Source organism: Ctenopharyngodon idella, chromosome 17 (assembly GCF_019924925.1).
Source record: "Ctenopharyngodon idella isolate HZGC_01 chromosome 17, HZGC01, whole genome shotgun sequence".
Lineage (NCBI taxonomy): Eukaryota > Metazoa > Chordata > Actinopteri > Cypriniformes > Xenocyprididae > Ctenopharyngodon > Ctenopharyngodon idella.
Genome location: NC_067236.1, coordinates 15,964,619 through 15,985,864, shown reverse-complemented (window position 1 = coordinate 15,985,864; position 21,246 = coordinate 15,964,619). Strand labels below are relative to the sequence as shown.

General features: G+C 36.2%; 2 protein-coding genes across 2 annotated transcripts in view; one reads left to right on the top strand and one right to left on the bottom strand.

Annotated features, from left to right (window-relative positions):
• Window positions 1–2,988: 2,988 nt before the first annotated feature.
• Window positions 2,989–5,366, bottom strand: gpr132a (G protein-coupled receptor 132a). The gene is made up of 2 exons (XM_051867663.1): window positions 5,160–5,366; window positions 2,989–4,099 (listed from the first exon to the last, which is right to left on the bottom strand). The coding sequence occupies exon 2, from the start codon at window positions 4,078–4,080 to the stop codon at window positions 3,115–3,117; it is 966 nt and encodes a 321-aa protein (XP_051723623.1). The 5' UTR covers window positions 4,081–4,099; window positions 5,160–5,366; the 3' UTR covers window positions 2,989–3,114.
• Window positions 5,367–6,227: 861 nt separating this feature from the next.
• ubr1 (ubiquitin protein ligase E3 component n-recognin 1) overlaps window positions 6,228–21,246 on the top strand; it is a 32,319-nt gene continuing 17,300 nt past the window's right edge. The window contains exons 1-20 of the mRNA XM_051867661.1: window positions 6,228–6,374; window positions 7,730–7,995; window positions 8,993–9,071; window positions 9,666–9,776; window positions 11,971–12,098; window positions 12,198–12,336; window positions 12,422–12,484; window positions 12,588–12,711; window positions 14,219–14,326; window positions 15,515–15,603; window positions 15,737–15,835; window positions 16,466–16,623; window positions 16,721–16,820; window positions 16,905–17,033; window positions 18,233–18,413; window positions 19,234–19,295; window positions 19,389–19,499; window positions 20,082–20,147; window positions 20,282–20,383; window positions 20,589–20,652. Coding sequence (XP_051723621.1) covers window positions 6,339–6,374; window positions 7,730–7,995; window positions 8,993–9,071; window positions 9,666–9,776; window positions 11,971–12,098; window positions 12,198–12,336; window positions 12,422–12,484; window positions 12,588–12,711; window positions 14,219–14,326; window positions 15,515–15,603; window positions 15,737–15,835; window positions 16,466–16,623; window positions 16,721–16,820; window positions 16,905–17,033; window positions 18,233–18,413; window positions 19,234–19,295; window positions 19,389–19,499; window positions 20,082–20,147; window positions 20,282–20,383; window positions 20,589–20,652 — 2,215 coding nt within the window. The 5' untranslated portion in view covers window positions 6,228–6,338. The remainder of the gene's footprint in view (window positions 6,375–7,729; window positions 7,996–8,992; window positions 9,072–9,665; window positions 9,777–11,970; window positions 12,099–12,197; window positions 12,337–12,421; window positions 12,485–12,587; window positions 12,712–14,218; window positions 14,327–15,514; window positions 15,604–15,736; window positions 15,836–16,465; window positions 16,624–16,720; window positions 16,821–16,904; window positions 17,034–18,232; window positions 18,414–19,233; window positions 19,296–19,388; window positions 19,500–20,081; window positions 20,148–20,281; window positions 20,384–20,588; window positions 20,653–21,246) is intronic.

The window sequence follows — 21,246 nt, the reverse complement described above, 5'->3', positions numbered from 1 at the left end:
TTAAGGTTGAACCACTGCAGTCACGTTGACTGTTTTAACGATGTCTTTAGTACCTTTCTGGACCTTGAAAGTGGTGGTCATATTGCTGTCTATGGACGAGTCATATACCTCTTGGATTTCATCAAAAAATACCTTCATTTGTGTTCTGAAGATGAATGAAGGTCTTACAGGTTTGGAACGACATGAGGGTGAGTAATAAATGACAGAATTTTCATTTTTGGGTGAACTAACCCTTGAAGAATCTGTGTAAAAAGGCTTCCTGTAGCTATGTTATGTTAGAAGGGAGGCGTTTGACTTTGGAAATCCCTGTTATAACTTATAGCTAAATTCAATTTAGAGCTAATTTGATATTAAGCTTATATCAATATAATTTGTCACCAAATTAGTCAAGTTTAATGTTTTTCAGTTTGAGCAGTTTGCCTGATTTTGTTGACTGGTATAGGTGTAGCTTTATGTGGCATTCCTGGGTTATGTGAACAAATGTAAGCTGATTCTGTCACACTTCCTGTCGTTCGTTGTGTTTGCATTCAAACTGAAAACAGAACTATTCTACATTTTGTTAAGCCTAGCAAATAGGAAGTTCACAGCTGGTTAAAAAGGTCATGGAAAGTTAACACACTTGAGCATCCGTTCTCATGCTCAAAGTCCTCACTACAACAAAATTTAAAGCATCAATAACTATTCCGAGAGAACGGATTGATTATTCACACTTACCATCGGTAATCATTTCTTGTACAGGGCTCTTTATATAGATGTTTATGTATTATTTTTGGAAACATGTTGCTGTGATTTGCATATAAAACATGAAAAGCTGATTATGTGAACATCAGATGTGGCTTAACCACAATTACCCTAAAATGCTTCCAAACACATAAACCTCACTTTCGTTAGTTCTAGAGACCAATTAATCACCAAACTGATACGTTTGTCCACCTTTGATTTATTTTTATTTATAAAAATAAGCCTTTTATCAAACACGAGTGTGTTACGTGTCTTTATGCAGGTACACAGTCTGGACACGTCTACATTGACACCTGCAAGCTGACAGACATCCTCTTTTTTTGCACATCAGCACTACTAACCATTTCCTTTCACAAGTGCCTGTGGCTTCGTGCATAAATTACACAACAATTACAGATTGTTCTTCTGAATACACACGTTATCATTGTTAAGATAAATTTAAATTGGTCAATGACCATGGAAATATCTTTTCAAAATCTAGTTTAAAAACTGGTCAAGTTTGTAGAAAATTCTCTTTGTTTATGACCGCTTCATATTGTTTTCAAAAATTTTATAGAAAAAATTCATATTTCAAATGAATGTCTCTAAAAATGTCATGTGGTGTAATAAAAAGTGATAACACTTTCCTCATTTTCAACTAAGTTTAAAATATTAAAAAATTTTTTAAATATGCACTCATAAATATTATGTTATTGACAAGTTGCACCACATGACATTTTACAACACTTGTGATAAAAACGTCAAATTACCTTATATTTTAAGAGACACTGACACAGTCACAAGGGTCCTTTCTGTGATATCATTTCCTGCTTTATGTTAATCCCACCATCTGACTTTGGCAGATAAAAAGTTTTTCAAATATGAATAACTACATAAGGATTTCATTTCACTGTACGTAAAGATGCGGCCCATTTGCCACTGTTCGACAAATTTTTTTTGTAGTCCAGTAATTTCAATAGGAATCCATGCAATGTGGAACTCTGAGTGAGGGCGAAAGATTTCCCAACGCAGCAACAAATTAATATTGCTAATTTGCCGTGTTGACCAACAGAAAACTGCTTGGTTTGAAAGTGACTTCTGTGTGAAGTGCTTCAAACATCGCTACACTATTGGCAAGACAGGTGACCATTTTTGCTCGTGAAATTTCGCTAATGAGACTGCACCTTAAAGGGTAAGCGAAGCGATGGGTTTTTGTAAAAAAAAATATCCATATTTAAAACTTTCTCAACTAAAATAACTAGCTGCCGGCAGACGACCGTACGCATACTGTACAAGTCGACTTGCACCACAAGAGTAACCCCTGGTGCAACGTATGACACATGGTGTAGGAGTATCATAAGCTTAGACGGTATCATAAGCTTGCGGTTCATACAAATAGGGTTGGGCAACAAACTCAAGCTCCTCTTCTCTTACGTATATTGAAATCCTCCAACATTTCTCTTTAAAAATTCCCATTTTAGACTTCTAATTAATGACCGGCGTTTTGTTTTGCTCTATTCTTTGCGCATCCGCGTTTGTCATTACGTCATGTGTCAGGTCAGAGGTCACTCTTCCACTGTAAATCGATGCGTACGGCCATCTGCCGGAAGTTATTATAGTTAATAGTTTTAAATATGGATATTTTTCTTACAAAACCAATTGCTTCTCTTTAGAAGGCCTTAATTAACCCCCTGGAGTCATATGGATTACTTTTATGATGGATGGATGCATTTTTTTGGCCTTCAAAATCTCGCCCCCTATTCAGTACCATTATAAAGCTTGGAAGAGCCAGGATATTTTTAAATATATCTCTGATTGTGTTCATCTGAAAGAAGATTGAGGGTGAGTAAATCATGGGATAATTTTCATTTTGTGAACTATCTCTTTAAGACTCACTGTGTGTAAGAATTGCATTTTTAAATGCATTTTTTAATTAATTAACAATAGATCCAGACAAAAAAAGTGATCCATCATGCCATTGATTTAAAAAAAAACTTACTGAAACGTACTTTCAGGTGTAGGTTGGGGACATGGCTTAATTCAGCGGTTGTTGATTGGATGGATGAGGATCTGAATGTGAGCTTGCCATCAACTGTATGAAAGAGGCGGGATTTATGAAAACTATTAGAGAAGTCCACCATACGTCACCAGAGAGAAGTTGTTTAACCGGATGACTGAGTTATGACATTCTGATAGACAATTTAAATCAAAATTTTTATAACATTCCTAATTGCATTTAGGAAATAGTAACTGCAATGCTATCAAATGTATGGATGATTCATTTTAATATAACAAATATAACAGGTACATTTCATATTTAAATTCTGAACATTACAATGTTAAACAGTTTATATGAAAATGACAAAGTCCCAACTGAGAAAATGGAAAAAAAATTCACGCTAAAGAAGAAGATCTTGAGCTGCTGCGTAACCCTTGCAGGCCTTTGTGGATCCTCGTATGAGCACTGTTGCTGGTAAGTACATAGAAAACTGGATTTAAGGCACTGTTGATGGTAGACAAACCCAGAGAGATCGTATAGGGTGCATAGACACTTCTTTCAAAGTCACATTTCTCCTTCGAAAAGTGATAACTGATGGCGCGTAGCAAAAGGATCACATGGTACGGCGTGAAGCAGATCAGAAAGAACAAGACGACAGCCATGGCCAGGTTACGAACTTTGACTTTGGTTCGTAGCTTCAGGCCCGTGCTAGCTTGCACGTTAACAAGGATGGCCAAGTTGGTGACTATTAAAATGCACAGCGGGATGAAGAAACCGATGAAGAAGCGGGCATAGTTGAGTCCCGTCACCACATCAGAGGGGTTGCTTGGCTCGAAGCACCGCTTGTCCTCCATTTTCTCCGAGTTGCCCTCTTTCATGATGAAAACCGGCAAGTGTCCCACAGCAACGACTACCACAATCACAACAGTGATGATCACGGCATGCCTCATCTTTCTCACACCTCGAGACTCCACGGCGTAGACCACCCCGACAAAGCGGTCCATGGAAATGCAGCACATCAAGAAGATACTGATGTACATGTTGTTGAAGAACACATAGCCGGTGACTTTACAGGCCAGAGAGCCCCATTCCCAGTGATGGCCTCTGTTGATGTAAATGGCCCAGAGCGGAAGTGTACCTAGATACATCAGGTCACATACTGACAGGCTGAAGAGGTAGATTCCAAGAACGTTCTTCCGACACACTTCGAGAAACGTGAGGATGACTGTGATCAGGTTAGCAGGCAGACCTACTGTGACGACTATACTGTAGAGAGCCACAAGTGGAAGTGGGTTTTCTTCATCGTAAGACGGCTCACAACTGTTTGTGTGGTTTGCAAATGGCGAATCGGTTGCGTTCATGGTCACTGGGAAACTGGGACTATCCAAAATGATAGAAAAAATAAGTTAAATTAGTGTTTCATTTATAGAAATGGAAATAATCCCAATCAGATTATATCCCAGAGCAAAGTCAAATATTATAAAACACTATCTGTCATTTCTACTATGCAGTACATGTTCATATCAATTATCATATAGCCTAGTATATGCTATGTCTTAATATACTGGACAAACTATTAAACTCACAATTTTTGAGATGGACATTTTTAATCATAATTAAGGTGTGGTCACATTTACTGTTGTTCAGCAATTTTTTGCAGGTTAAATCCAGTCATTTTAATAGGGAATTGCACAAATGTGAATTTCAAGTGAAGGAAAAAGATTTTCTCTCACAGATTTCGCAACAGGTTGAAGTTGGTCGCACAGATTCACCGCATTACTAACAGAAAGGTGCTTGGTTTGAAAGGGACTTTTCTGCGAGTTGTGTGTCATACGTGCTACACTTCAACTGACCCTTTATGCCACAAAATTTCACTCAGATTTCACTAATGTGACCACACCATTTCGTTAAACATACAGGTAAATTTTCATTTTAAATGTAATTTTAAAAGCCACTCATCATGTGACCTACTAAAAATATGGCGACCACCATGCAGGGACCCACACTGTGGTAAATAAAACAGATTATAGGCTGAAACTGATAAATGATGTTAAACATTTTTAAGTAGCCTACTGTTAATTTTTTGATGTGTACAGCTTTAATGAGGAACACCCACCTTACCATTTTTTAAATTGGAAACTATTTTTGTCCATTTATTCACAAAATCATAAGCATTCTATCCTGTTATAGAAAAAGTATAGACAGTATATAATATCATATTTTGATATCATAACAATAGTATGATATCAAAATGTAGTGAAAGCGTTTTTTGTCGCATTTTTAAGACTGACAAGCCTACACGCTTCAGAACATTATAGCCACTAGCAGTTTTATAAAATTCGACTTTACAAGTCAATAACATGATGTATTTATTGGTTGTTTGTGGTAAGTTTTGATTCTACCCCTATATTGTACCTATTAAAACGAATAAAGCAGTTACCTCTTCCAGATGGTCGCAGAAACTCTACTCAGTATCACTGTTCATTTCATTAATCTCTTTTCCTATTTGTCAAATATAAGCCCAAACGTTCTTTTTCATTCCCGCGAACGCGTTGGATGCGTCCACCTGCACAGCTGAAAGGAAAGGAAGTGATAATGATGAACGAGGGTTCAGTTACAATATCTGCTGTGACGTGTGAGATGCTGTCACTCACGTATGGTGAAAATGGAGGAAAATTTAGTAGTTTATCATAGCCTGTGCAAATACGTTTGATATGCACGACATTTCTTTAAGTATTTATACAGTGATACAAATTTTATTTTACATTTCCTTGAAAGGGGGACGTCATGTGGACATTATTTTATTATTTTTTTCATTACTTTATCTTTAGATACGTGGTGGCTCAACTTACCTCGCTTTCCCTTACTGTACTGCTTGAAGTTGCAGTGTATTTTGTTGCACTTGAGCATGCTGAAACGTGGTCCTTAAGACACATTTGCCATTAAGTTTTACTATGGGGTCATATTTTAATAAGGCAATTTTAGATTAGTAAACGTAAAATAAACACCCAAAACTTTTTTGCTTGCCATATATAGAGAACTGCATGCATTCACAATTGCTCTTCAGTTTCATCAACTAAGAACAGACAAAAAGTTCCTCTAGAGGGCGCTGCAGGGATAATGTGTCTTTCTTTCTTTCTTTCTTTCTTTCTTTAAAATTCTGTCATAATTCACAAATATTGTTCTTAAACCTGTATGACTTTGTTTCGTCCGTGGAACACAGCATGGATATAAATATCATTACAACAGGCTATTAGCTATTTCCTGCGATATTGTGAAATTTGGAATTAAAATGGAGGGGGAAATTAATATTTTGTTATTAATAATTTGTCTTCCAGTATATTGATGATTAAAATAATATAAAAGTAATCAATTCAATAATTACTTTGGTTTTATATAATATAAAATAATTCATATAAACTTTTAGTTGTGTGTGTGTGTCTGTTATGTAATTTGTATGTCAAGCCACATGCTTTTATAATTTGATCACAATCTATGGCATTTCAATATATATTTACCTTTTTAGTTATATTATTGTATTCAATCCTTCAAGACTTTTAAACTGTTGCAAATCCATCCTGGATGTGTTGCTGTGGTGACGCTTTACGGCATTTGGATCATGGCGGAGTCGCTGGACGGTGTACAGTTGAGCACGGTAAATATGTGATTTAATCACTTCAGACACAAATGGAATCGCATGTCACGCGTTTTGCGATAGATTATGCTTTTAGCAGGGAAAGATATATGCTGAGTCTGTGTAGTAAACCTGTAGATTCTATGTTATTTACGATTTAATGATGAACATTTTGGTCAGACACTAGATTTTGTTGACATGATTGTTGTTTATCATATAGCATGTAAACGAGCAGATTCAACTGCGCTCTATTCTACATTATCGCATATTTTATGGCATTTAGTACGTTGGATTTTGTCTTGTTAAATTTGTAACATGAGCTGTTAATAGTTTGTGTTAAATTATTGCGGAAACAAGCTGTTTTTTATTAGAATTTTCGAGCTGATGCTTTTAAAAGTTTAATTTCTTTAAGAAACCACGAAAGTCATAAATAATAAGAGTTTTAATTTCACTTAAATTGGGTTGAATAAGACCGTTTGAGGGACACAATATTTTACCAGGTGTTCAGCTTCGTGCAACTTTTTTTCTCCTTTTAATATCTTTTAAGGATGTAGACTTGCTGTCTGAAGATTAAAAATGAAAGTGATATTGAGTTGAATCTCTTCCTGATGATAATCAGAGATGGCACATGAATGTGCTTTCATATTATACTATAATGTAGCTGTGCCAGCTCAGAATATTACGTTGCATAACAGCCTCATTTGTTAGTCAGTTAACATTGAAATTAACCAGCACTTTGAAAATAAGTGTCAAGTTGTGTGCGTCAGGACTGACCCTTGGTCCTTCCTCGACTGATCTTGCTGCAGACAGTAAGGTTAATTCAGTCAAAATTCAGTTATTTTGGCATGAACTGGTATGTACCATGGTTTTGATTATGCTTCTAGGGGTCAAAGACCATTTATGAGATGGTTTCTCTGTGCATTTAGTAGCTCTAAAACTTCTTGGTTTGGTTGGTGCAGATCATTACATTGCATTTTGTGCATTGATAAGATATATGTCAAAATTAAGAATTTTTAGACTAGTTGCCAAGCTTGACTTTTTTGAAAACTATGCTGCCCCATAGAAAACAAAAGGACAATTTTTGATAAGTGTACTAGTCACTCTTTTCCATGCAATTACAATAAATGGGATCTAAAGCTTTTTCTCATCATAAAGGTCACAAAAGCACCATAAAAGTGGTCCTTGCAACTCTTTTGTTTCAATAAATGGTCTTTTTGGACTGAGGAGGACGTTTTGATTGCTAAAGTGTAATTTTTGAATATGTGTATTTCAAAAATATAACATTAAAAATTCCATGTTTCATCATATAATCATGTAATGTATTTAGTTAGTTTAATTTAATTATTTTGTTTATGTTCTTTCTCTTTTCCCACCAGAAATGGCAGGAGGCTTCAAACAGAGGGGCTGCTATACTCCACTATTTGGGGGAGCAGGTCCCCCTTATTTACTGCCTGGAGACAGAACCACAACAAGGGGAGGAGGAGCAAAAGGTTGAGGAACGCCTCCTGTATCCTCTGGAGTGCTTTCTTTTTGGGGAGGACCCCTGTGTCGGCCTGGAGAAGCTGCAGCAATACAACAGCAGCTCATCAGCTCAGCTGTGTGGACGTGTCTTTAAAGAGGGCGAGACTGTCTACTCCTGCAGGTTAGAATGGAGACCGTTTAATAATATACTTCACAGTTTATGCAGTCATCAGCAAGACTGATTGATGGGCCGGTATTTGGGCAATTCGATGTTCATTGGACAGCCTCGTCAGTGGATAATGCACATTTTACTTATTCAAGTTAGTGGCGAGGCCAGACATTTTAAAGTGAGTGGATCTTGGTGAAATGGGTGGACCTCAATGCCTGCTCTCAAATTGCATCATTTTACAATACATGGGTTAAAAATAATTAGTCAATTAAGATGAGTTATATGTGATTTATTGTCAGCCAGCAGGTTCATGAAAACAACAAAATCCACTTACAAATAGGCCTAAAATAACCAATGAACAGAATAAGAACAATAGACAAAGGTAAATAATCATAGACCGAGTTTGTAAGGCCGGACAAGGCTTCCTCTGGCCTTGGACTTGAGGCTAGCATGGAATTTACTAATAGACATATCTGTTGATTTCTTGAACGCAATGGCCAATCAGAGGTGTTTAATTTAGAATCCACTCACCGCTCAAAGCCGGAGTTTTTGTCTAGTTCTGCACGCTCACAAATCATCTCATTATAACAAAGTGCAGACATCATGTAAATAAAAGATTCATTGTGCAGTGTAGACAGCTTCATTGATTGTAATGGAACCTTGTAAGATCATGTCATCGTGATGGACTAAAATGAGTGACAGCTTTTTAGTGATTATGAAGGGACCGTTCTTTGCACTTTTTCTAGGCGATATATGGAATTCATGTACTTGAGCGATTAGGCTATTATTATTTTTTTTTTCTTTTTCCACAATTTTTTTTTAAGCATTAGCCAATAAAAAAACTAAAAAAAAAACTATATTAGTCAAACACTGGAGTCGAAGTAACTTATATTTCAATTAAGTTTTTCTGATGAGTTCATGAGAAGCCTTTTTAGATGTCGTTGCTGTATAGGTTTCTTTTGACACTATTACTTTCCTTGCCTTGAATCATCCTTATATGTATTTCCAGGGACTGTGCAATAGATCCCACCTGTGTACTCTGCATAGAATGCTTCCAGAAGAGTGTGCACAGAAGTCATCGCTACAAGGTACATGCACTCATTATTATTATTATTATTATTATTATTATAAATATTATTTTATTATTATTTTTTAAATCAAACTAACTGTGATAAACCTTGATAATATATACTGAAAGTGAAAGTGGCATGTGAAGGCCAAGTACGGTTACTTGGAAATGGTCCTCTGCATTTAACCCATCTAGTTAGTGCACCTACATTAGGAGTAGTGAGTGAACACACACACCCGGAGCAGTGGGCAGCCATTTTTGCTGTGGCACCCGGGGAGCGATTGTGAGTTAGGTGTCTTGCTCAAGGGCACCTCGGTCATTTTTTGCCAGTATTAAGACTCAAACCCGCAACCATGACTCTCTAACCATTAGGCCATGACTGCCTCATGAATGTACATTTCAAATTTTGGCTTGAGAAGGCTATACCTTGAGCCAGGATTCAAACTCGGATCTCTTAAAGTACAGTTGCACCATGTGTTGTAGTGCTGGACCCTATGCTATTGTCTCGCCACTGGCAAAGGTCCACTAATTACAAATTATCTCCATCAAAATATAATTATTTTTTAATCTTATATGTTATATTATGTATTTATCATTTACGTTGCAACCGCAGATGCATGCCTCAGCAGGAGGAGGTTTTTGCGATTGTGGAGACTTGGAGGCTTGGAAGACCGGACCCTGCTGCTCTCAACACGACCCTGGCACTACAGTTACTATGGAAACGGTACAGTTCATTCTCCAGAAGCTTATCGATGTTAAGATTGTTGTAGATTTTTCCATGAACAGTATTGTTGAACTAACTTCCTGCCTTGAGGTCAGAGGAGCCGTTCTGCCCTTGCGTTTGCTAACCCCCAACCCTCCCTCTGTGGGAAAAACACAAAGTGTGTGGGAAAGTGACACACAGGAGGGCTGTGATGCAAAACCAGCTGGAAAAAAAAAAGGGACTACAGGAGTAGGAGAATAAGAAAAGTCTTTCGTGAGAGGGTTTGTTGTACAAGTAAATAAATGTATTAGAATCCAACTGACAGACTTGTTGGTGTTTAAGGGCATAAACATTCATTTAAATCCCAGTATTCCATCAAAAGCGAGGATGTACTGATATGGGACGTAATCATGACAGATTTCTAGCTGTGTGCCTGGATTTTGGCCTGGAAAGCAGATGGTCTGCTTCAGCGGTCAGATAACTCAATAGATCCGCCGTGATAAGATCAGGCTCGTGATCCACACTCACTCATGGCCACTCACCGCATCCTCACCTTTGTCGGAAAACAGCAGGTGCCTTTTTTTTTGTGTTTGACACCCTCAGGCGAGATCTAAACATGCACATAATGAACATGACAGATGGACATTAAACCAAATAAACAAACATCATATCCTGCTCAAAGGTTCTGCCATGTTTTGTGTTCTATCATTTTGCTGCTTGCGCAGTCAAATTATGAGCACTTTCGGTAACTGAACTGTTATTGGAGTGACTGGCTTTTAGGAGATGTTACAGATTGTGGTGTTAAGGAAATTGAGGATTTTTAGAAGGTTACAGCAGTAGACCTTTGGGAGCTTGAATTCCTGCCAGATATCAGACAAATATACAAATGAGAATAAACAACAGTGAGTTCTTTTGATGCTGTGTTTTTGTGATCTTCCTCTGAGAGCCTGTTGTCCCTAAAATAGCAGTAAAAAGCCACTTAAAAGATCGTAAAGGAATAATTCACCTCCAGAATTTAAATTCTCAACATGGTTTGTTGTTTCGAACCCATATGACTTGTTTTTCCTGTGGAACACAAAAGGAGATGTTTAGTAGAATGTCCAAGCTGTTCTTTTCCACATGATCCGTGCACTATATTTCAGATCTACTGAAGTCATGTGAGACAAGGCCACAATTTAAATCATTATTTACTGAAAATCTTCTTATTTGCTGTAGATCTGAAATTTCAATTATAACCCCATTTTCTACTTTTCCAAAGTTTGGGGTCAGTAAGAAATGAATACTTTTATTCCGTGGAGACACATTAAATTGATCAAAAGTGATATTAAAGACATTTATAATGCGTAATGTCAAGATTCAAATTCTGTTTATCTGAACCTATTAATCAAAGGATTATGAAAAAAAAAAAAATGTATCATGGTTTACGCAAAAATAATAAGCAGCACAACTGTTTTCAACATTGATAATAAGAACTGTTTCTCGAGCAGCATATTAGAATGAATTCTGAAGGATCATGTGACACTGAAGGCTGGAGTAATGATGCTGAAAATTTAGCTTTGACATCACAGGAATAAATTACATTTTAAAATATAGTAAATAGAAAGCAGTTATTTTAAATTGTTCACAATATTACTGTTTTATTGTATTGTTTTATTTTATTTTTTTTAAAAAGCAGCCTTGGAAGAACTTGGAAGAACAAAAACAGTTCTAGAAAAGCTACAATTTTTTTTTTTTTTTTTTTTTTTTTGGAACCATAGAAAAGTCATGGAAATCTTAAAATTTAGAAATGTTTATAGCCAATATATATTTTTCTACTTAAAAATATAAGAATATTCTTGTGAGTATGACATCTATAAAAATATATATATTTTTTTCCATCACAAATAACTTGTCATGAAAAGATCATGAAGATTCATTGGTCTTAAAATGTGAGAACACTGTCATTAGTTTTCTTATAATCATCATTGACCTCAAACAGTGTGTATTGATGAGTCATAAACATTTATGGTGCTTTTTTATCAGCTTTGAAGCTTAACAGCTTTAGTCCCCATTCACTTTCATTATATGGAAATGAGCAGTTTGAACATTTAGCTAAATATTTACTTAAGGGTGAATTAATAGAGTGTTGTAAGTGAACACAAACAAGTGTAACCATTCTGTGAACAACTAAAAGCTAAACTACTCCCCGTGACAGTTGCCATTATGTGTGTCACAGGACGAGTGTGTGATGGATCCAGACCTTCAGGAAAGGGCTCAGACGCTGTTCCACCTGCTGCTGCGGTACACAACAGACATGCTGGTTTGGGAAGAGAACAATGAACTATCAGAAGAGCTGAAGCCAAAGTGAGATATGCAGTTACTAAAACCCAAATTCCAAACCGTTCTCCGACTTTAGCAAAAAAAAAAAGGCTCAAGCTTAATGTTGTTTAATGTTGTGTCTAGAGTGAAAGAAGACACCTACTACTGTGTGCTCTACAACGATGAACATCACTCATATGACCACGTCATCTACACACTTCAGCGAGCAATCGCCTGCGACCAGAATCAGGCTCAAATCTACACTGCACTCATTGACAAGGAAGTGAGTTTTCTGAGCATCCACTTTCCACATGGTCTTACATGGTCAACGCACAGACTTTTCATTAGTGCTGTTATTATTATGTCAGGGGCGGAAAGCAGTGAAGAGAGGAACCCTTAGAACCGGTCAAGAAGCCAAGGAAAATATAAGGGTAAACATACTTGGTACACTCTTTATACACACCCATTTTTAAAAAGCTTTTTGTAGTGTTTGGTAGATGTAATGACTATTTCACATTTGTCTTTCCTCTGCAGCGTAACTCAGAGCATATTATCCAGAAACCTTTACGGGTGGAGATTCTTCACTCTGCTGTTATGGCTCATCAGACCTTCGCCCTCAGACTTGGCGCATGGTTCCAGAAGATCATTGGCTACTCAGGTAGACCATTGGGAGCATTGAGGACTTGTGAACTAAGAACTGGTTCTTAATCATAACTGTTCCATTTTTTTTTTTTAACAATACATTACTTTTTACAACAGTGAAATTTTCTCGGCATTCGTTTCATGGCTGTAGTAAGCCCTTCTGAATCTATAGTGCAAAGATAGATTCAGCCCTTCTGAGGGTGTGTTCACATTTGTCACGCTCTGGTTCACTCTGGTGCGATTGATCTGTTTCATTTTAAGTGTGAACGCTGTCATCTGAACCCTGGTGCGCAATAAAAAACGAACTCTGGTGCGGTTCAACTGAAATATGAACGCAGCACAGACTAAAGACATCTAAAGGAAACAAAAACATGATCTAAAAAGGACAGAATTCTCAAGCACACAGTATTGGATGTTTGGTAAGTTCCGATGAAAAATATACGTAATAATACATCATTTTTGGTGTTAAAAATCACAGTGTGAACGCTAAGCAACATTTTCCTTTTTCGGTCAGGACCTAAAGGCTGATTTATACTTCTGCGTCAGACCTATGCCGGAGCTTCGGCGCCGTAGGCTATGCGTCCGTTTTCATTTATACTTCTGCATCGTTGTCCGCGTCGACATGCATGCAGACCACTAGCAGGCAGTGTCCGCGGTCATGTTGAGTATCAAGACAAAAGCCGAAGAAGAAGCAGCTTGTCATTTACGTTGTCAGAGAAGCTTACAAATAGAAGCGGCAAATAGGTAACGACTTTTGTTGCAGTATGACTGCATGTGTCCCCTGAAACAGAGCGTTTTTCATTCCTATGGAAGTTGAAAACGCTCGCTCTTCTCTTATTGCTCCGCGCCAGTTTTTTGACCCAAGGGAGTGGTTCTAGCAGACCAATCACAGCGCTTGCTGTAGAATTGACGCTTTTTGAAGAGGTGCACGTCAGGCTACGTTGTAGGCTATGCGTGGTACACACAGCCTACATCGTAGCTAAGGCGTACACTCGACGCAGAAGTATAAATCAGCCTTAAGGAATGAAGAGAAGCGAACTGCAAGTGTGAATGCACCCTAAATCTATAGTGGAAACGTGTGTAGTCTGATTCCCAAGTGAATGACTCTTCTTAACCCTGTTGTTTGTGTGTGTGTGTGTTTTGTTGTTTTTTTGTTATTGTATATTTTTATATAAAATAAATGAAAAATTAATTATTTTTCTCATTTTTAGTAAATAATATTAATATTAATATTAATTATTATTTATAGAACTAAAATGTATTAATTCTGTAATTCTGATAAAATATATATATATATATATATATATATATATTTTTTTTTTTTTTTAATTTTTGTTAGTAATAATAATGTTATTTTTAGTTTATTTATTTATTTGTTATATATAACAACAATCTATATTTATTTACACATTTCAATATTTTTTCCTTAGAAGAAATGTTTCCAGGGTTTTCAGACATGCTTTTATGTAGCTTATTTTTATAAAAATGCAGAGGTTTTGTTCTTGTTGTTGTTGTTTCTTTAGTTGGCCTCAGGGAGGTGTTCTGCCAGGTGGCTTTGGAGCCAGCCGCTGACAATGATAAACTCTGCTTGATCAGTCGACTCATGCTGCATGATGCCAAACTTTATAAAGGTAAATATTGCAGTCTCTACAATAGGGGTGTTGTGATATACCGGTATTGACCATAATCGTGATATTTTAAAAGTGAAATATCGTTATCGTTAATTAGGGGTGTCGCAATATACCGGTATTGGCGGTAACCATAATATTTAAAATGAATAGTACACATATGATAATATGACACGTAAGTAATCCAGCGCCAGTATCTGGTTGACATCCCAACGTACAGTAGGTGGCAGTATTGCACCCTAACGCTGGCTGCCACCTCTCATAAAACAAGCAGACACAGTGCGCAGCTGCTACTGATGCGTAAAAACATGTCGTCAAATATGAAAGACGAGACACTCGACCAAGAAAGTTAGCTTGCTAATGTGGATGCTTTTTTGGGTTACATGAAAATGAGTCCGCAGGGCTTGCCGATACCACCAAGAGAGCAGTATTTTTGTATTTTTTTTTTTTATTTTTGCCCGAAATATATGAGCATTATGGAACGTCAAACTCTAAACATGTGATTTGTTTCATTCATACTCAACACCGGAGGGCGCCCTCGCACAGAAAGTCCACAAGTGAGACTCATAGGAGTAATAAAACATATTTACTGGAGATCTCTAATATGGAAAAGACATCCTATAGCTGAATAAAATGCAGAGGCATTTTGACTGATTAAACATGAAGAGAATTATTGCGACAGTATATGGTTTATCTCTGTTCTCCAAGCCATCTTGGGTATTTTTATAAGGTTAATGTATATTTATAATGCAATGCCAATTGACATAACTTTTATCACTGTATAGAATACTATAAAATATAAAATATAATATATAATATATAAAATATAATTTCTGCCTCATTCTGTGATAAGTCACATCAGTTCACTGAAGGAAGTTATTTCAAACTGTTTGCCATTAGGTGTAATTGTTCCTTTTGTATGCAATTGAGTGACTGTTCGAAAAAACAAAAACAAAGATGAATTTCACTGATAGCATTATTTATTTATTTTTTCCCAGATTTCTATAGATATCGTAAAATATTGTTCATCATGAATTATTTTGGCCATGATAATCGTGTAGTGAAAAATCTGATATAGTAACTACTCTACAATTAGGTTATGCACTTTCAATAGCCTGAAAACATTTAAAATCTGGTAAGATCTTCTTAGTACTGTCTCTAACTCTCTAAATCTGTTTTAACTCTCTTCAGGAGCCCGCAAAGTCGTCCATGAGTTAATTTTCAGTAGTTTACTGATGGACACTGAATACAAGAGGCAGTTTGCCATGAAATTCACAGAGGTATAATTTTACAGCTGCATATCCTTTCACATATATTTTAATGTTTGAGTAGTTGTTGTTTTACGCTTGTCACGTGCTTGGCATTAGTAAAAACAGCAGAGGTGAGGCCTAACGTGTGTATATCATGTTTCAGCACTACAAGCAGCTTCAGGAAGACTTCATCAGTGATGACCATCAGAGGAACATCTCAATCACAGCCTTGTCTGTGCAAATCTTCACTGTTCCCACATTGGTATGATGAACGGCTAGCAGAAATGACAACTATCACATGTCTGAATCATTTAATTAAACGTAATAGAGATCCATTGTGTTCATTGCATTTGAGTTTCCTACTTGTGAAAATGGAGTTAATGTAATAGTTACATAGTAATTGCAGTAATTTTAATATAGTAATTACAAAGAAACTAAATTTTGTATGTATTAACATACAGAATGTGAGAATGCAGTACATACTTGTCACTTTATGAACTGTATTCTGGCAAATTTTGGAAATACCACTTGTGTACCTAGAAGCGTTTGTGCTTTTTTTTTTTTTTTTTTTACTTGTACAAGTTTTAATACTTGTACCTGGTACTTGAACCTTGTCTCCAGCCTTTAAAGGGTTAGTTTACCTACAAAGGAAAATTCTGTCATCATTTACTCACCCCTATGTCATTCTAAACCTTTATGACTTCCTTTCAGTGGAACACAAAAGGGGAATTTTGTAAGAATATCCTGTTGTTGTTGTTGTTTAACATAATGAAATAAAATGTGAAGGTCAAGCTTCAAAATGACTGAAAGTATCATAAGAATGACTTGTGTACTAAAGCAGGATTATCAGTGTAAGAAACAGACCTCTTTTTTTTTTTTTTTTTTTTTTCAGGCTAGGCAGTTGATAGAGGAGGGCAACGTCATCAAGGTCATTATAGACACTGTAATGGAGATGATGCAGGAACATCTGGACAACAACCACCGCTTCCACTTCCAGGGCCACAACCCCGACAAGTTCTTCCGGGTTCAAGTTATCTTCCATGATCTCAGGTCTACACACAATCCTTGAATTATGGAAAATAAAAACAGCTTTGTTTATTTTTATCAGTTGGCTCAATGCAGATTGGTTTCATTTTGACGTTATCAGGTACATTTTAATCAGTAAGCCCTCTGTCTGGACGGAGACGATGAGGGTGAAGTTCCTCGAAGGTTTATGCGTCTTTCTCCGCTTCCTTTGCTGTATGCAGGTAATGCTTAAAAAGGTTTTTTGCCTGAAAGGCTGTAGTTTGGTTTGATCTGTAGCTTAATTGAACCTCATTCTTTGATGGCAGGGGATGGAGGAGGTGAAGAGGCAGTTTGGTCAGCATGTTGAAGTGGAGCCGGAGTGGGAGGCGGGATTTACCCTCCAGATGCAGCTACGCCACATTATTGCCATGTTTCAGGACTGGTGTTCTTCTGACGTGAGTCACGGCCAGTCAGAGATCTTGCTTTTCTGTGATGCTTTTCAGGATAAGATACAGAAGTGATTCATAGGGAGTGTTAATAAAATAACATGATTATATAGTATGAATATATAAAATGAATACACCACCATTTAAAACTTTGGAGTCGGTAAGATTTTTAATGGTTTTGAAAGAAGAAACGGTAATCATTTTTAGGATTCTTTGACGAATAAAAAAGTATTCATTTGAAAAATAAATTTGCAAATTTAAGAACTAGCGAACTGTTGCAGGTATAATAACCATCTGTTTTAAGATACCATATACATTTGAATAAAATCTACCTAACCATCATAAAAATATTACTAAATCTGGACAATTTCAAATTGAATAAAAAATATGCCATGGTTCAAGACAATCACAACCAAATGCCCACCAAAATTCTCTCTAGATTTTGACATTTAGTTATTTGTCCTTGGCACATTCACTCGTATTTAATTTACAAAGATTTTCAAATGTTTTACTTCTGAAATGGGACAATGAGTGGATGGTCTTGTTTCCAGTAAACATCTATTATTCTTTAGCTACATTATTGTGTGAGGTTTTGAACTAAAAATAAAGCTAAAAACTCTTGTGTTGTGCCACCAGCTACACAGTGCAATGTGAGTGCAATCGTCAAGTCAAACTATTTCTACTTTTCTCAGTTACACAAAACACTATGCTAACATATTTTGCTTCATTACCATCAATTATGTTTTGTAATCATATTCATGGAAAACAATGTTCTCAAAATCAAGTAAAAATCAACTTCAGGTTACAGAATGACTCACTGTAATGCTGAGACCAAGTGCTTGAATTTGCTACAGTCTACTTACTATTGCTTGACTGATTACAAACTGTTTATCCACTGGTTAATGAATGACCTGAAAATGTGACACTGTGTTGGACACCTGTGTGTTTGTGTGGCCCTGCTAAACCTTGTCCCCACAAGGATGGCAGTACCAGAAATCTTTGACCTTGAGGGGACATTTTTGGTCCCCATGAGGAAAACGGCTTATAAATCATACTAAATTATGTTTTTTGAAAATGTAAAAATGCAGAAAGTTTTTGTGAGGGTTGTGTTTTAGTAGGGTTTGGGGATAGAATATACAGTTTGTACAGTATGAAAATCATTATGTCTATGGAAAATCCCCATAAAACATGGATTTTTTTACGCACAGGAGAGGGTTCTGCTGTTGGCCTTTCAGGAGTGTCACAGAGCTCTAATGTCCTGCACCAACCAGCCCTTCCGCAGCGAGCCGACGGACAGCTACATGTGCAAGCAGATCCTCCATGCACGGCCATACAAAGTCTCCCAGGAGCCCATCTCCATTCACCTGCCCATCTCCAGACTACTGGCTGGTTAGCAGAATTAGCAGAATTGTTGAATTTCTGCATCAGAAGTCAGAATTTTGGGGGTTTCTAACTGGTGATGTTTTGAAATGATAGAGGAAGTAATATTTGTAGTTTCTTATTTTAGCTCTTGTTTGCCTTTGACATTGTTCCTTTCAAACTATTTTGGCAGAACATCTACAGACATGCATGACTGTGCCATTACTGTTCCATGCCTGTTTGACTGCATTTCTTTAGAAAAAACAAAACTAAAACTGTTTTCATTACGTGACATGCTTTTAATAGAAAAACAAATCTTTATATTTTTTATATATATATATATATATATATATATATATATATATATATAATATAATATATTCTAATGTGTATGGTATGTATGCACACTAATGTATAAAAGTAAATGCAAAAATAGAATTTGACTTTGTGGTGAGATTTAACTCAGCATCATTTCAGCATCATTACTCCAGTCTTCAGTGTCACATGATCCTTCAGAAATCATTCTAATATGCTGATTTGCTGCTCAAGAAACATTTCTTGAGTTGTGCTGCCTAATGTTTTTGTGAAGACAGTGATACTTACAGGATTCTTTATTGAATAGGAAGTTCAAAAGAGCATACTGTACTTGGTAAATTAAATAATCAGTTTCTTTAAAAAAAAAAAAATATGGAGACCCCAAACTTTTTAACGGTAGTGTATTTCCATATATTATTTGAACTCATGAAAGTGCACCATTGATCATTTTTGTTATCTTAAACTTTTTTTTTTTTTTTTTTTTACTACAGTACTCTGTGGCTGTTATTTAACCACAGTCTGTATCTGCTCTCAGGTTTATATGTGCTGTTGTGCCAGACTGGAGCAATCCGGTACCTCCCTGACTTTGTGGATCCTGTGAGTATAGAATTAATGAACAAAATGAACCTGTAATGTGTGAATTTCTAGCACTGTGGTTTATATCTGTGTGTGTGTGTGTGTGTGTTTCAGGTACAGCTGAACTTCACTGAGTTAGCGGATCAGCCTCTGCGTTGTGTTGTGTTGGCTTCTCAGGTCAGTGCCGATATGTGGCGCAGAAATGGCCTGTCACTCGTCAGCCAGGTGAGAGCACCGATAATTCCACTTTTTTTTTTAAAGCCTGGTCAAACATCAGATGTCACTAAAACATGAAAGTAGACAATATTTGTAAGTACAATTGTTCAACATTCTCTAAAAAACCTGAATAATATGTTCAAAATCTGAACATTAAAAAAAAATTCTTTCTCTGAATAAAAACTGTTGGATCATCAACTGATATTTCAAACACAATCATAGTTTCATTTTAACATTGATGCAGATTATTGATGCAGTTGATGTTGTATTTCATTTGTGAACATTTAAAGAGGTCATATGATACTTTTTAATGTTTACCTTTAGTGTGTAATGTATCTGTTTGTGCATTTATACAAAACACACAAAGCTGTTCCTGAGCATTACAACCCAAAAGTTTGCTTGTGCACAGTACATTTTACAGAGGACAGCTTCCTGAACCTGGGAGAACATTGAAGCATGTTGATCTATTCTTTTATACCTAATAATCAAAATAATGAACTTGTAAAATAGCATATGACCCCTTTAAATACACAGGTTGTGTTGCATCATTAATGCATTCTAACGTTTGCTTATGTTTTTGGACTCTGTTAGGTGTATTACTATCAGGATGTTAAGTGCAGAGATGAAATGTTTGATAAGGATGTTATGATGCTGCAGGTATGTGCATAAAATCATAAATGTGTATATAAAATGTATATTATACAATAATAATATTAAAAATATATAACATAATTATAAAATTAAAATCTATAAATATATTCATATTAGTTATATTTTCTGACCAACCACAGATTGCTGCTTCCAAAATGAACCCCAATCATTTCCTCATGCTTGTTCTTTTGAGATTTGAACTTTTCGATATTTTCAATGGCAACTGCTCCAGTAAAGATCAGGTGAGTAAGAGGAGCTGAGATCATGTGGATTATATACATTTATTTACATATTTATGTAGTGTAGCTTATTGAGTAGCATGTAGTTTACAAACTACAGTTTCATAGTAACTTCTCCTAAGCTGGTTAATACATGCATATTTTTATTTTTATTATTTTTCGTTAATAATTGTTGATTTTGATTGGTTTCTGCCTTTTCATCACACAGGAAGTACTGAAACAGTGGAATAGGTTAACAGAGGGGATGCTCTACCTGATAATCGTCATTGTTGGTAAGTTCTCTCAACTTGACCTTTTATTCCCACTTCTACAAGTGTTTTTTTTTTTATTTTTTTTATTTTTTTTGGGTTGAAATAGAGTTTTGGTCATTGTTACAGATTTGCTGCCATTTGCTGTCTTTAGTTGATGTGTTATCAGCTGTTTTATGTAAATGGTTTGACTGGAGACACTGCCTTTGTTGTTTTACCATATATTAGGGGTGTAACAGTACACAGAAGTCACGGTTCAGTACGTTCCTTGGTTTTGGGTTCGATACAAGTTCGGTACAACAGGAAAAAGCAACAAATCCCCAATGCTAGGTTTCTTTTCATTTATTTTGAACAGACGGTAGTGCAAATTACAGTTTGTTCCACCTAGCTGCATTTAGTCCCCCTGAGGTAGTTGTAACAGTACAGCCTCCTTTAGTGTATTAAGCACTAAGTAAACAGTAAACAGAATGCACTCTTGCATAGGTGATAGTTTTTTGTGGGGCTGATTAAAAAAAATTAAAGGTACACTATATTGCCAAAAGTATTGGGACACCCCTCCAAATCATTGAATTCAGGTGTTCCAATCACTTCCATAGCCACAAGTGTATGAAATCAAGC

What these genes read in the sequence shown, in the direction of transcription:
- gpr132a (XM_051867663.1), bottom strand. Translation starts at nt 4,080, where the DNA reads ATGAACGCAACCGATTCGCCATTTGCAAACCACACAAACAGTTGTGAG.